Source organism: Xenopus tropicalis, chromosome 1 (genome assembly GCF_000004195.4).
Source record: "Xenopus tropicalis strain Nigerian chromosome 1, UCB_Xtro_10.0, whole genome shotgun sequence".
Lineage (NCBI taxonomy): Eukaryota > Metazoa > Chordata > Amphibia > Anura > Pipidae > Xenopus > Xenopus tropicalis.
Genome location: NC_030677.2, coordinates 127,108,643 through 127,126,090, shown reverse-complemented (window position 1 = coordinate 127,126,090; position 17,448 = coordinate 127,108,643). Strand labels below are relative to the sequence as shown.

At 38.6% G+C, this 17,448-nt stretch overlaps 1 protein-coding gene across 1 annotated transcript in view; it reads right to left on the bottom strand.

Annotated features, from left to right (window-relative positions):
- Positions 1-13,868: 13,868 nt before the first annotated feature.
- Positions 13,869-17,448, bottom strand: part of plgrkt (plasminogen receptor, C-terminal lysine transmembrane protein) — a 35,610-nt gene continuing 32,030 nt past the window's right edge. The window contains 1 exon segment of the mRNA NM_001122815.1: positions 13,869-14,584. Coding sequence (NP_001116287.1) covers positions 14,466-14,584 — 119 coding nt within the window. The 3' untranslated portion in view covers positions 13,869-14,465.

Below are 17,448 nucleotides of genomic sequence, written 5' to 3'. Positions count from 1 at the left end.
ATAAAACTTGTACCTATCAACAGACATTCGTGTATTAATGACGGTACTTATTATTTTTTTTTCAGCTTCTTGATAGCCCTTACCTAAAGAAGTGTGTACATAAAGTGTATAATTTATTAGTAATGAAACTATTAATGGGCATTCTCACTCACAAAGTACACCAGACTGACCAATCAACAGATGAGACAGTCGTGTATTAATGACAGTACTTATTATTTTTTTTCAGCTTCTTGATAGCCATTACCTAAAGAAAGTCACTATTCACTGGGAAATTTGTGGTACTTCATTTGAAATGGAAAAGTGTATATATATTATTAGTTAGGAATGAAACTATTAATGGGCATTCTCACTAAGTACACCAGACTTACCACCATAGTGACAGAATTTAGAATTTATTTTGTAAGATAAAGCAACAAATCTTCCACATAGATGCTTGAAATAATGTTTTAACTGATGCACAATAATCAGATACATTTTACAAATGGTAATGTGTTATCTATGCTGTACCTAAAAATGTTCATTTATTTGTTCACATGAAAACGCTATATGCCATTTTAAATCTTTATAACAATCAGAATAAAATGATGGCTGTATAGCATGCTATTGTCTTTTTGAAAGTGGCTTAATGCAGATTAGACCTTACACTAGACACAGCATTAAACACAGCATTAAATACACAATTACAGCAACATCATATTAGAAAAGCTGCAGTTTAGAGAAATACTATCACAAGAAATTAAACATATTTGCAGGGAATATAGGCACTTATATGCAGTCACCTTCTTTTGTTTTTTTTTTTATGGGCACAGAAATGTTGTTGTAATATCTCTTATATCAAGGTGCACGGAGCTTTTAAACTGTCTACTGTTATAAGAAATAGTATACAAATTACAGCTTTTTTGTAGTACAGGTATCAGACTCCTTATCCAGAAAGTTGCAAATTACGGAAAGATCATCTCCCATATACTCCATTGTAATCAAATGATACACGTTTTTAAAAATGATTTCCTTTTTCTCTGCAATAATAAAACAGTACCTTGTAATCCCAACTGATCCCAACTAAGATATAATTAATCCTTATTGGAGCCAAAACAATCCTATTGGGTTTAATTACTGTTTAAATGATGTTTTTAGCAGACGTAAGGTAGGAGATCCAAATTACAGAAAGACCCCTTATCCGGAAAACCCCAGGTCCCAAACATTCTGGATAATGGATCCCATAGCTGTATATAAAATAACCTAGGCATTGTGGCTGCCACTTGGAACACAATTTACAGACATGGATGGGAAAAATTATATTTGATAGAATGGTAACAATGCAGGATAGGATAAGCCTCTGCTTGCATTCCTTGTTCCTTGAATTGGCAGTTTATATATCTACTACCAAATTAAGAGTGCTTTGGTATATTTGATTTAACACTCAGGGCTGCTTTTTAGGTAACAGCATTTAATTGTGGGCTCCCCCGCTGCCCAGTGCTATCCCCCAGGACCTTTTTGCCAGGTGTATCATATGGCAGTATTTCTCCATCATCACCTTGTGTGCTGTAGTAGAATTTTTCTTACAGAAACCAGTAGGACTGTGCACTGTATTTGCAGAAGTGCACAAACCTATTGACTTCCGTAAAAACTATTTTTTGGGGGGCAGGGGAGGTGGGGGTTCATATTAATTTACTTTTCTCAACCTACCTTTCTTTCTGGGAAAAACATTGACTACCTCAAGAAATTTGTGATAGAAAAACTCTCAAGCATGTGGACTTCAATATGTGAAGAAAATTATGCACTTACTGAATTTGGCATGAGGGGTAATCTATGACTGCAAGTGCAGTAAGCAATGTGCAATTTTAAGCAATATTTTTCACATAATGCAGCATTTTTCCTCAGAACTCTTGTGTCATTGTGGTTGCAAGGTTATGTTGTGCCTGATGCAGCTGCACTGCTCTTCCAGTTGATTAAAATGAAGGGTCTGCCACCTCAGCCGGTTGTTTCTGTCAAAAGTTTATTTATGTTTATTTATTAAAACAGCCCTATCAACCCTAGATATTAATGGAAAATGTACATGTATATACCGGTATATATTTTTTTCACTATGTTGTAATAAAATGATTTTTTTGAATTAAGAGAGTGCTGATCCATCGCTATTAACTACATTTATTTTGGTTGTGCACCGCACAGAATATTGAGGATTGAATGCTGGCATACTAGGACTAATTTATATATTTAAATATATATAAATTTGTTAAACACTAGTGTCTCCTTTATATTATTTGTGAATCTACTTGTCATGATACTGTTTCTCTAGGATGTAAGGTAGTGCCATTGTGTGTGAAGCTAGCACAAGACAGCCCTCTTTCCTTTATGGTTAAACTACTCAAGCACTTAATATACTACCATCTGACATTTTTCTTTTCTAACCATGACTTGCTTGACCCATTTACAATCTGACTTTAGGCAGAAGTATAACCTGACAGAGCCACCACTCTCACAATAAAAATCTTCAGACCCCCTTTTCTGTCTTTCCCCTGTCTGCCTTCCTGCTGGCTTCTTTGTGATTGGCGGGTAATTTAAAGTGACAGAAGTGGCCAGGAATGGTGAACCATACAGCAGACCCCACAATGATTCAGGCCCCCTGTCCCTGGCATCCGCCTATGGTCGTGAGTTCTGCTGTATAGATACTGTAGTTATTTTACTGACTTTAGCCCACAACATTCCACTGACATTGCCCTAACACATCTAACTAATGACCTTATATCAGAAAAACACCATTTCTAAGCAGCTTTTTACACTGTTGATTACCCTCTCCTCCTCCTCCAGTCGATCCTTTTCTTTGGCTTCATGATACTGTCCTGTCCTGTGTTAACTCTTTTAATGTCTTTCTGTTGGGGTTCCACAATCTATGACCTAGACCCCATATTATTTTCCCTGTATACTACCTCCTTTGGCAAAATAATCAATGCATATGGCTTTTAATACCACCTCTATGCTGACAATACTTAAATATATCTCTCGTTTTCTGATCAAAATCTCTTAACTTGGATTTCTTCTTGCTTGTCTTTTCCCCATTCAACACCCATAGCATCCAAGAAAGTCTATTGTCATTAATGACTCTATTATCACTCCAACTCCAGGCCTGGTGCCTTGGAGCTATCTTTCATTCTGCTCTGCTCTGTCCTTCACTTCTTATATTCAACCACTCCACCTACATCTTTAAACAGCATTTATCAAAGATGGCAAATGCTACCCCTCCTGGTCCTTATATTGATGATAATGACATATTGCATAAAAATCAATATTGTGCCAATGAATTGTACTCATCTAACAATAGAAGGAATGTTTCTTCGCTCATATTTTCCACTTCCTGTTGCCTCCTATCCAAGGGTGTTGCAGGGGGGCTGGCGGTACTCAGCACACTGCACACTGCACACAGCTAAGCTGACCTGACAGGGAACTAAAACCTGTCTTTGCTTGTATGACTGCAGATCTGTGATTGGCTATCCCCCTCCTACTGTGTTTCTTAGGACATGCCTATCCCTTATTTGAAAAAAGGACAGGGACCTCAAAGGATCTATAGGGAGCTCCAATAAAGGGGCCATTTTTACAGATAGTATTAATTTTTAGCCCAAAGTGAAACCAGCACCATATATTAATTATAATTGCCTACAAGATTAGAGTTTTTTATCCTATGTGTCTCCTTTAAAAGCCATATTTTAGTGTGGAGAGTGCCCTTGCTTCCTGGTAAGTTGTCTTTTGCCATTAGTAGAACCAGATTTACCCCAGATCAAATGGTGCTTGAATTATCCCAACATTTGAATTTCCAAAAATTCTACAAAATTAAATCTTTGATTTATGCTTCGAAAATACAATGGATGTAGCCAGGCGTTACCTTTAAATAAAGATATGATTGCATTTCTTTCTAAGTACTTTATATTTTCTTGCCTTGTTAGAAATGAAGATGGTTTTCAGGTGCTGATAACAAGTCTCATGTGGGAAAATAATGATCTGATAATTAATAGAATAACTGTGTTTACTCACTAATATAGGAAGTCTAACAGTATCTAAATTAATTACAACGTATATTAAACTGAATGGTAAATCCATGACGCAGTATATGTGTGGCAATGATGTACATTTTAACTGGTTACAAACTGAGAAAGATGACATGTGTGGTTTTCTGACGTGTGTTTGTATTTATAGATTTATACTTAACTTTCTTCCATGACAATAATTATTATTATTATATCGGTAGAAAAATGAAATTGTTTAGGAAAACATCTAGATATAAAATCATGGTTATTTATCAATCCTGAATGGAACAAAATTAATTGATATTAATTGTAACTTCAATTAATTAGAATAGATAAGATAAATCTGAGGTTCAGTTAAAGGAGAACTAAAGCTTAAAGGACAATGAAAGGTTAATATAAATTAAAAGTAAGTCTAAAGGCATTCTTTTTAAGTACTTACTGCATATCTAAATTCCCAGATCCCTGCTTGCTTCTCTGAGATATGGTGCTGGCAGCCTACAGCAGTGTGAAGACTACAGTGACATCACTGAAATCTCTCTGTCCTTCCTGTAGGTGCCAGCGGCAGCCTTCCTATTCTCTGAGCATGTGTGTAACTTGATTCTGTCTCCTGTTCTGAGCTACACATGCCCACCAGCCAATCAGAAGCAGATCTGGCAGAGGGGGGGGGGGGGAGGGAATGAAACACATGTGCAGTATGAAGCAAGGAGGGAAAGGAAGGGAGAATACCTTTTTAGAGATGGCTGCCTGTTCTAGAAAATGTGAAGTAAGTGTGACTGAGTAAATATTTGATTAGGTGAGCCAAAAGTGTGGTGTTTTTACTAAACAATAGGAGGACTATTGGGCAGTATGCTTTTTAAATTTTGACTTGCATTCTACTTTAACTAAAGGAGGAGGGTAGAAATCTTGTACATAACCCAAGGCAACCACAGCCCTTAAGCAGGGAAGATCTGTGCCTCTAAAGATGCCCCCAGAAGCTCCCCATCTTCTTTTTTGCTGATTCCTTGCATATGCTCTGTGCTGCTGTCACTTACTGACCAACTCACAGTATACTGTATATATATATATATATATATATATATATATATACTGCTCAAAAAAGTAAAGGGAGCACTTCAACACCACAATGTAACTTCAAGTCAGTCACACTTCTGTGAAATCAAACTGTCCACTTAGGTAGCAACACTGATTGACTATCAATTTCACATGCTGTTGTGCAAATGGAATAGACAATAGGTGGAAATTATAGGCAATTAGCAAGACATCCCCAATAAAGGAGTGGTTCTGCAGGTGGTGACCACAGACCACTTCTCAGTTCCTATGCTTTCTGGCTGATGTTTTGGTCACTTTTGAATGCTGGCGGTGCTTTCACTCTAGTGGTAGCATGAGACGGAGTCTACAACCCACACCAATGGCTCAGGTAGTGCAGCTCATCCAGGATGGCACATCAAGGCGAGCTGTGGCAAGAAGGTTTGCTATGTCTGTCAGCGTAGTGTCCAGAGCATGGAGGCGTTACCAGGAGACAGGTCAGTACATCAGGAGACGTGGAGGAGGCCGTACGAGGGCAACAACCCAGCAGCAGGACCGCTATCTCCGCCTTTGTGCAAGGAGGAACAAGAGGAGCACTGCCAGAGCCCTGCAAAATGACCTCCAGCGGGCCACAAATGTGCATGTGTCTGCTCAAATGGTCAGAAACAGACTCCATGAGGGTGGTATGAGGGCCCGACGTCCACAGGTGGGGGTTGTGCTTACAGCCCAACACTGTGCAGGATGTTTGGCATTTGCCAGAGAACACCAAGATCGGCAAATTCGCCACTGGCACCCTGTGCTCTTCACAGATGAAAGCAGTTTCACACTGATCACATGTGACAGAAGTGACAGAGTCTGGAGATGCTGTGGAGAACGTTCTGCTGCCTGCAACATCCTCCAGCATGACCAGTTTGGCAGTGGGTCAGTAATGGTGTGGGGTGGAATTTCTTTGGGGCGCTGCACAGCCCTCCATGTGCTCGCCAGACTGCCATTAGGTACCGAGATGAGATCCTCAGACTCCTTGTGAGACCATATGCTGGTGCGGTTGGCCCAGGGTTCATCCTTATGCAAGATAATGCTAGACTTCATTTGGCTGGAGTGTGTCAGCAGTTCCTGCAAGACAAAGGCATTGATGCTATGGACTGGCCCGCCCATCCCCCAGACCTGAATCCAATTGAGCACATCTGGGACATCATGTCTCGCTCCATCCATCAATGCCACGTTGCACCACAGACTGTCCAGGAGTTGGTGGTTGCTTTAGTCCAGGTCTGGGAGGAGATCCCTCAGGAGACCATCCGCCACCTCATCAGGAGCATGCCCAGGCATTGTTGGGAGGTCATACAGGCACGTGGAGGCCACACACACTACTGAGCCTCATTTTGACTTGTTAAGGACATTACATCAAAGTTGGATCAGCCTGTAGTGTTTTTTCCACTTTAATTTTGAGTGTGACTCCAAATCCAGACCTCCATGGGTTGATAAATTTGGTTTCCATTGATTTGAATTTTTGTGTGATTTTGTTGTCAGCACATTCAACTATGTAAAGAATGAAGTATTTAATAAGAATATTTCATTCATTCAGATCTACAATGTCTTATTTTTGTGGTCCCTTGTTTTTTTGAGCAGTGTATATAAATAGATATATATATATATATATATACACACAGTATAAATGTCACATTATAAGGCTGATTAGTAAGTAATACAGATTATTAGTACATTTCAGCTCAGAAACCAGTGCAATTAGATATTTAAAACTTGGGACTTAGTCTGGTTCTGTAGTTCCCTTCAGTGTGCTTCTAACCCAAAATTCAAATGACAAAAACTGCTGACACCATGTGATTATAAACCTGCGAATACCTTTATTATGTGAATCACAACATGTTTCAGGATCACCTGGCCTTTATCAAGGGACATCAAACAATATAGTGATCAGTTTACAAGGGCCCACTCAAGCCCCTCCCCTTAGTGTAGATTGGGTATAAGAACATACAATTTATACAAATGCAACACCAAATTCCACTTTGCAGAATTCGAACACCAAGTCCATACTTCACAAATGTCCATTCATGTCATGATATTTGGACAATTGCTCAAAGCCTTTCCTATTCTAGAACCTGAAACTGCAATATACATTCCTATCAGAAAGGAAGCAAACCAAAGCAAATCTCTGAACTTAATTTTCTCCTGTAACAATAAAAGCCACGAGAGAACTATCTGGATGCTCTATTCATTTCTTGGACACTACCATATACAAGCAAGGAGGGAAGCTATGTACTAAATTATACCGTAAACCCACAGATAGAAATAACTTAATAAGAATGGATAGTTTCCAACACCCATAAGTAAAGAATGGGATCCTTAAGGGACAATATATGAGGGCTAGACAAATCTGTACCAGTGAGGTAAATTTTGGCAAGCTGCATTCCCCCCAAGTACCAGTGCTGTCAGGTTGACAGCTCTGAGTTTAGTATATAATAGAGATCATTACAATATTGTTATATTCATATTTAGGGTTGAGTTCTTCATTAATATTATTTCCAACCCCCAATCACATGTGCAGTATATCTCGACATTGCAAGTTAGCCTGGGCCTAGGGCAGCATGCCTCACTAAAACTTTGCTCACATACAGAGCAATGGGGACCTCTTCCCGTTACTCCATATGTAAGTTTAAATGAATGCACGGGGGAAGGGGGTCACGAATGGGGGCGTCCACGGGGCTGTTGCCTGCACTATCTGGACCCCCCCAGCGCTGCCCACTCACTGGATTCTCCCTGCAGATGCCTTCTTCTTCATTCCCTGGACCTTCCTCCTCCTCCAGACAGATCTGCCTGTCTGCTACCCCAGGTTTGTGTTACACACACAAACACACACTAATATACACTTACATTTACACTTACCCACACACACATACATTTTTGCGGATCGGGGGGCTTTTACACATTCACAACACTCACACATACTTGCACACAACGCATAATTTGCCAAGTGTACACACACACAATTTTGTGGCTGTTTTTTTATTGCATTGTGGATTTTTTCTGGCTGAAAAGATGATTTTATTGCCGTTGCAAATAGCATATTCGCTAACTGCACTGTGCAATACCTTTGTATGTTATTTCAGTACCGTATATACTCGAGTATAAGCCGAGTTTTCCAGCACTCAAAATGTGCTAAAAAAGGAATCCTCGGCTTATACTCGAGTCAAATAGTAAGTGCAGTGGCTGATTACCTGTCCGACCGGCGCATTTGATCTTTTGCAGTGATTCCGACTTGGATTCCTTCTCAGGACGTTGCTTTTATTAATCTTCCCCCCCTTAGCTTTTCTCTCCGTGACTTGTACCAGCAATTAGAAGCTCGAAGCTCCATCAGATTCACTGCTTGTTCGACATAATAATAGGTACCAGCGCATCCCTTACAGGTAATAGGTACCGGCGCATCCCTTACAGGTATACGTAACCGGCGCATCCGTAGCGGGAGCACGCACACATGTCGCGCGGGCACGACGTATATGCGTGCTCGCGCTACGAATGCGCCGGTACCTATTACCTGTAAGGGATGCGCCGGTACCTATTACCTTTTATTATTATGTCGAACAAGCAGTGAATCTGATGGAGCTTCGAGCTTCTAATTGCTGGTACAAGTCACGGAGAGTAAAGCAAAGGGGGGAACATTAATAAAAGCAACGTCCTGAGAATGAATCCAAGTCATAATCTCTGCAAAAGATCAAATGCGCCGGTGGGACAGGTAATCAGCTAAGTATATACTTTCTGTGAGAAACCTTTGCTTAGAGTCAGATAAATCTATCAGTCACCATTTGCATTTCTTACTTGCTTGCATCTCCACATCGCTAGTCAGCATAAATAGTAACAAATTTACAGCATACATTAGGTGGGCAAGCCACAAAGAGATTGGTGTTGGTGAAGGCCTCATTAGGCCACAGATGATATCCTCATCTGATGGGTCTGCATGTGGTTCCCTTGTGACTAAATCGGGACCTAACACACAGGACTGCTCTCTGTGACCAGCTTTAATGTACCTGACAAGCAGACACAAAGCTGGAAGGATCCATCAGAGCAAGGGACATTACCCATCATGCAAAGGGAAGGGCACAGAGGAATTAATCTGCAGCTGCCAACATTATATATTTATGTAGAATTCACAGGGGTCACGCTGAGTGTCCTTTTATTAAATAATTTGATTATTGAAACTTAGCAGTAGCGGCTGCATTTCCCACCCTAGGCTTATACTCGAGTCAATACGTTTTTACAGTTTTCTTAGGTAAAATTAGGTACCTCGGCTTATATTCGGATCGGCTTATACTCGAGTATATACGGTAATTATATTACATTTTTGGTGATTTTTGTGCATTTTTAGAGGTTTAATTGCATTGTTAGCCATTTTATTGTATTTTCAGTTCTGCATAGGTGTTGTTGATTTATATGCTTTTCTACAGTCTCCATACTGTTAGGGGGACATAATACACATACGGGTGCTTATATTGCAGCAGCCAGAGTTTCATATGGTTTTGGTACACCAGTGTTTTGTTTTTTTTTTACCCCACAAAAATTCATGTAGGAATCAATGGCAGGTGTCCTTATATTCATATTTAGTTTCTAAGTTTCTAAGATGTAAGCTGTATGAGGCAGTAAAATTCTTTACATAGCAATGTGTGTAATTATTTATTCTGTATAAAAATCAAGCAGACAATATACCACATGCTGTGATTTGATTCATAGTTACATAGTTACTCTAATGTTAAAATTTACTGTGCATTAATTTAATGAATATGTTCGCATTATCAAAGAACATTTGTACAAACTAGTTCTATTCTTTGTTTTTGAGTTTACATTTAAAAAAAAAACAGGTACAAGCATGTAAGAGGACCCCCATATGATATGCATCTAATCTATTACACTGATCTGACTAATGAAAATAATGTCATATTTTCTCCACTAAAATATTCTTAAAAGGGCGATAAAGAATCTGACCTAGATACATTTTGAGTCTTTACAAGCTGTGCATGTTTTAACTTTCATAAGTTTTTCCCCACTCCTCCATGCAAAAGTTTTTCAGCTGTGCTATGTTTGAGGGATTTCTTACAGGCACAGCTCATTTCAAAACCCACCACAGCATTTTAATGGGATTTAGATCCAGGTATTGACTTGGCTATTCCAGAACCATTTATATAATTTTTTCAGCCACTCCATGGTGGATTTACTGGAATGGTTAAGGCCATCGTCATGTTGTAAGGTCCACTGTCTGTAAAGCTACAATCGACAGATTATCACGCATTATCTTTAAGTACCCTCTAGTACAGTGATCCCCAACCAGTGGCTCGTGAGCAACATGTTGCTCCCCAACCCCTTGGATGTTGCTCCCCATGGCCTCAAAACAGGTGCTTATTTTTGAATTTCTGGCTTGGAGGCAAGTTTTGGCTGCATAAAAACCAAGTATAATGCCAAACAGAGCCTTCTATAGGCTGCCAGTCCACATTGGGGCTATTAAATCGCCAATTATTGCTTTTATTGGCACCACAGAAACCTTTTTCATGCTTACGTTGCTCCCCCACACTTTTTCCATTTGAATGTGGCTCACAGGTATAAAAGGTTGGGAATCCCTGCTCTAGTACAATGAAGCATTCAAAGTGGATTTTATGATAAGTTGCCCAGGCCCTGATGCAGCAACGCAGCCCCAAACTACAACATTTCCACTAGCATGCTTTACAGTGGTTATAAGGTTCTAATGATGAAATGCTGTCTTCTGGTACTGTGGCCAAATAATTATCTTTGTCTCATATATACAGAGCACATTGTTCCAGAAGCCTGGCCTGAGGATTCATGGGCAAGCTTTAGTCTTGCCTTGATGTTCTTTCTGGACATCAGTGGTTTCCTCCTGGCACACCTCCCATGTATATTTAAGGAGCCACTTCCTAATGGTAGACTCGGGCATTTTGACATCAATAGTAGCGAGAACTACTTGTAGGTTCTTTGATGCAATTCTGGGGTTTTTAGAAACTACTTTCAGATTTTGCAGTCTGCTCTCAGGCTGAACTTGCAGAGACAACCTGGCTAAGTTGGCAGCTGTTAGAAATCCTTTCCACTTGTAAAAGGTCTGCTGAATAGTGGAGCGTTTGTTGTACAGTTGTTAGGCAATCTTTTTTAATCTTTTCCCAGATTCGTGGATACATTTGTTTCTAAAGGCCTCAGACCGGTCTTTTAATCTAAATGGTGTCGTTGTTCAACAACAAAGAGTAATGAGGAAAGAGGAAAATTTGTCCCCCACAGGAAATCTGCGGTACTGCAGATAAAAAAAATCTTATAAAAATACCTGCTCCTTCACTAACATTCAGATGGCGGCATGTAAAACACATTACATGTAGTAATCTGGCTTAAACGCGGAAACATGCCTTTTTCTGCATCTAAGCCAAATCACCACATATTTAATATACAATTATCCAAATTTTAGTGAAAGAAAGGCATTTTCATGAGATTCTTTGCTTGAGGTAGTACAGATTTCCCACAGGTGGCAAATTTTGTCCTAAGGCTTAGGCTGATGCCACACAATGCGTATGGCGTAGATTTTCGGCAAGCTGAAAAACACTTGCCTAAAATACGCGCCATATGCTCCTACTTGTGCCTGCACCCCAATGGGTTGAATACGCTCGAGTGCAGGCACATGTAGCCGAAATCCGCTTAAAAACACAAGACTTCACATTCTCTCGCTTTTTTATTTCTACATGTGCCTGCACCCGAGCATATTGCATTCATTGGGGTGCAGGCACAGGTAGGAGCGTACGGCGCGTATTTTCGGCTTGATGAAAATATATGCCATATGCATGGTGTGGCATTAGCCCTAAATAAAACAGGTTCCTCATCTAGTGATGTTCTACTGATTTGCAGCTGATTCTAATTTTAGTGACAAAGGTAGTAGTTACATTTTCCACATAAAAAAAAAATTGTTTTTCATATTTTTACTAACATCATGAGGTGCCCTTATAATTTACCCCAAAATAAATAAGTATAAACGTTCATCTGATATATGTAATAGTTGAACATTAAATAAGAATCTGTTTCAGTGTTTCCAATTTAGTTTCCATACTGTTAAAGTGAAAATTAGCAAAAGCTAAGCTAAAATACATTTTATGTGTGAAAGATCCTGTCATGGTTGCTGCAATATCATTAAAGATCACAGGAATGCTCATAGTTTCTAATATAAACCTTTATTATATGTCACTTGTGTCTTTAAAATGCAATAATTACAATTTTATAAAACTGTTAGAACTGCTTCTTGTAAAAAAAAATACTGGTTGGCATGTATTTTAGTTAATTCAAGAGCATATAGGTGTTGCACTATAGTGTCAAAGGGATCCTGTCATCAGAATATGAGCTTACTTTTTCTTGTGTTAAATGTAAAAATGGATAATTTGGGGAAAGTGAATAGTTTTTGCCACTCTTTATGGTTAAGAGGAATCCATTTGCAATTAATTATGTGACTAACAATTTACTTCCTAGCATACAAGAGAAATTATGTCTCAGTTTTTAGCAGGGATTTCAGATACGCGTTCAGGATCAGAGCCAGTGTCCATCAGTACAAAGAAGGATCGATTGCGTACAGATGAAACAATCATTAGAATTTAATACTCTGGTGATTGGCATTCCTGTAACAATGAGACATTGGGAAAGTTTATATAGGGGTGCAAAATTACATGAATCAAATGCAAATTTAGGAATGTTGAACCTTTAACATTAACAAAGTCTTATTAACTCGCACAGTAGAACCCCTATGTTATGTTTTTTAGGGGACCAGAAAAAATGGTGTAAAATCCAGAAAAATGTAAATTCATTATGTATTATATATTGGTAAGACAAGAAAAGGGTATAAATATAGGGAAAACTTATAACTGGTTTCATTGTATTAAAAAAATGTGGTATTGTTATAAAAAGATTAAGTGCTATTATGACAGTACCACTTTAATTGTGTTTAGTGCTTCCTGCTTACGGTATGATTCAAGTCTACCATTAGCCACCTTTTAAGGCCGATTATATAAATTATACCCAATGCAGACAGTCCACACCCGCTGTAAAATAGATTATAACACTATAAGAGGATTATTGACTGAGGTAGGGATGTCTGACCTCAGACAGCTTGAAACAATGATGTCATAATCAAGGGTCAGACTGCAAGACACCTTCCAAGAGCCTATGGTAGGGAAAAACAGTTACATATTTATTTTTTAGTTTTCCTTCTACAAAAATCTAATAATCTTTGGTAATGACCCATGAGAATGTGTGCCTTAAATTGAACCACTATATATATTATAGTGAATTTTGATTAAGAGCTTTGATTGATCAACATGCCTAACGTGTAATCAGTCTAGTACCATAGGTTTATTTTTTTGTGATAAACAATCAGAGAAATAAAAAAAAAATTCCCACTTATATTAGCTACTCAGAGGATTCAGCCAGGAAGCATGCTGGGGTGGGGTGGCGTAAAGTTAGGTCTACCCCCTGCCAAAGGTTTAAATCACACACCACTAATGGGAAGGAACCTGTAGAAGAACCAAGTAATTTTGACTGCCAAAAAATCAAGGAATCACAGGAATCAAATATGGTCCATGATTTCTTACAGTACTTAATGTTGAATTGGTCAGTGGCAGCATTATTAGCATTTGTTATAATAGAAACATGTCTCTTTGTAGTTCCATATCATTTTCTATATAAAATCATGTTCCAGTACCCTTAGGTCAATGGAACATGTTTTATTAGAGAAATGCCATGGTAGCAAAAAAAAAACAAAACCCACATCCAGAAATCAGGAAGGCTATCTTCCATTTTAATAAAATAATTTTGAAAAACAATTTCCTTTTTTCTGTAATAATAAACAGTACTTGATGCCAACTAAAATATAATTTATTATATTATTACAATCCTATTGGGTTTATTTAATGTTTAAATTACTTTTAGCAGACTTAAGGTATGGTGATCCAAATTACAGAAACATCCCAATTCTGGATGACAGGTACCATACCTGTATTAAAAAATCATCCCACTCCACTGAATAAAATACACAATATTCAGTCTATGTATTCTGTTATTTCTGTTAATATTGCAATGTGAGCATTGACAGAACGATACAAAATCAGTTCTATAACCTGCTCACTTCCTGAGTAAAAAAAAAAGTAGAATAGAGTAAAAGATTAGATTACATCCCCTCATGCAGTACAGCTAGTGTCACATATGTAAATAGTTAACAATGTTGAACATTTGACATTTTAAAATAATTACATTTTAGAAGTTTGTTTCCTTTATTTTACAAACATTCAAGGACGGAAGACCAATTAACAGATCGGCACCATGATGTTTTAATAATTTGGCCTCTTTGGCTCTCTATTGTTATGGCAAAGTATAGCCACTCTATTTTAAAAGTAAACTTCTATGTGCTTTTCTTGTCTTTTCAATGCCCTCAAATGTTGGTAATCCTTGTGGCATTTCTAGTAGAATATGTTCTTTTTCAAGAATATTTTCAGCTTCCCCTAAAAATAAAAAGAAATGTAGTTATGGTGAAACAGTTTAAACTATTGGGAATTTTACCCAATAAAATATGTTGTAGCAACTGCATTCAGTTTAAAAGGCAAGGAACTTGCTGTGGGGTCTAGAAACAATGATATTTATTCTCCAGCCCAGAGCCCTGTTTCAGGGTGTGAGTACCATTATATTTGCATTCAGGGTCGGACTGGGTGTGCAGGGCCCACTGGGGCTTCTGCCTCAAGGACCCCTGCACCCCCAATCTCACCTGTCGCCTTCACAGTCCCCCCACCCCCCGCAAGGCCCCCCAACACTCTCCGACCCCCTCTCCCCCTCTCTCTAAATAAAACTTACTTGCGGTACAAGGACCGAAGGGGGGTTTGGGTCGGGGCCGCTGGGGCCCACCAGGTTTTTTCCCGGTGCCCCGGCGTCCCAGACTGACGCTGTTTGCATTGCTGCACTCAGCCAAACATGTAAAAGTAGTATCCCTGTAAGAACTGAGCTGAAGGGCCCAATGAGTTGCATTTAACAAGCAATCCAATCTGGCTGAGTGCATGACAACATGCTGAACAGCAGCTACACTTTGTAGGCTGGAACTAGGCGGAGACTATATTACAGAGGAATGTTCTCAGAAACCATGCAAAGGAGATACATGATCTGTGAGCTCCTGCTAACTGTGGGAAACTAAAGCTTGACACAAATGTTAACTAACACACTACCACCACAGCTCCACGGGAAATTAGTTGCTATTTGTAAAATCCAGTTGCGGTGACTAATCGTTACCAGGAACCATAACTGCGACTTGTACTGTTTGGTAGTGGCAACGTATATTCCTGCCCGACTCCTAATATAAACAATCTGACCATGTATCTGGTCTGCACAATGTTACACTGAGGGTCCTCAATAAAAAATCTGGTAAGCACCTTGCCTCAGACTTAAGCTGGCCATACACGTGGCGATCCGACGATGTTTCGTACGACCATCGGTCGCACGAAACATCGTCAGATCCGCCACACACCATTCAGGGCTGAATCGGCAGGTAAGGAGGTAGAAACAATAGGATTTCTACCTCCTTCTGCCGATTCAGCTCTGAAGGGAGAATTTTGGTCAGGCGCCTTCTATGGCGCCCGATCAAAATTTTCTAACCTGGCCGATCGACGAGCCGACCGATGGTTTCGTACGATAATATCGGTGCGTGTATGGCCACCTTAAGGGGGCCATTTACCAATGGTCAGATTTTTATTTTCCGATTCAGATTTTTTTGTGAAAAAAGGCTACTTTTTGAGATTTACTATGCAACAAAACTGTGACAGATTGCAATCTGAAAACACTATCTAAAACTTGTCGAGATCATGCAGCAGTCAATGTTAGATAACCATTTCCTGGAAGATCTTTCTTTTCTTCGAAGAAGTTTTTGATTTTTGACACTGGCTTTTCAAAGTCACAGGTATTGTGTAACAAGTCCAAAAAGTTTTTGCAACTTTTCTGCAACTTTTTCTCGCACTTTTCCCCTTCTTTTAGTAAATGTCAGACATTTGTGGAAATGAGTTTATTAGTTTTTTTTAGAGTTTTAGTAAATCTGCCTCTAAATGTGGGACAGTAACTTAGAGAAAAAATAAACCAAACCAGGAATGCCCAATGGCAACTACATAAGCTAAGTATCAATTATCCTCCAACAGATGATAACTTTATTACCTGTAAACACCAATATCAGTCTTGGGTCAACTGTATAACTAGAGTTAGATTCTAATGTAAAAATAAACCAGTGCACCAAAAAATTAAAGGTTAAAGTTTAGGGTGCACAGGGTCAAATATTAGTACAATTAGTAATAGTAGTACAATTAATGAATTTCTGAAAACCCAGATATAAGATACAATGAAGGACATCTATAGTAAAAAAAACTAAATTTTTGGATTCTCCACACAAAAATAAACATATGACTAATATATTTGCTTTAATGATTTTGCACAGATTCCCCCTCTGTCCAGACATAAGTTTTGTAATGATGTTCTGATGGCCCTTCAGCTACATATCTCTTTGGACAGAATTGCATCTCCTTCCAAAAGATCTAATGTCTAATATAATGACTCTGTGATCATTTCCTCTCTGTATATAAAATATGAGGATTTTGTTAGGTATTGAAGCCTCATTTACTGTAAGAGCCCTTGTGTTTTAGTTTTAGCTAATACAGGTATCGGACCCCTTATCCGGAAACCCGTTATCCAGAAAGCTCCGAATTACAGAAAGCCCGTCTCCCATAGACTCCATTTTAATCAAATAATTCAGAATTTTAAAACTGATTTCCTTTTTCTAAGTAGAAATAAAACAGAACCTTGTAATTGATCCCAACTAAGATATAATTAATCCTTATTGGATGCAAAACAATCCTATTGGGTTTAATTAATGTTTTATTGATTTTTTAGTAGTCTTAAGGGATTGAGATCCAAATTACGGAAAGACCCCTTATCCGGAATACCCTTGGTCCCGAGCATTCTGGATAATGGGTCCTATACCTGTACATATTAATGGCATCAAAGTAAAAATATTTTTAAAAATAAGAATCAAAAATCAAAAAATGATATGGAATGTTTTGGGGCCAACTATGTGAAAATAATGAATATAAGGCATGTTCATTTTTTGTGTTGTTTGCTACACTTGACATTAGAAAAGGAACGTCATGTACATAAACAATAAATACCATTACAATTTCTCACAGAATGCAACTGTGCTCAACTGCATGTTTCACAAAAAGGAATGTTTATACAATTTTTTTCTGAAGGCTGATATTTTAATTTTATTTCCAAGATTGAAATCATCTCCATCCTCTTTAAACAAAATCAGACCAGTGCAGTTTTGTTTAGGCAATTAAAC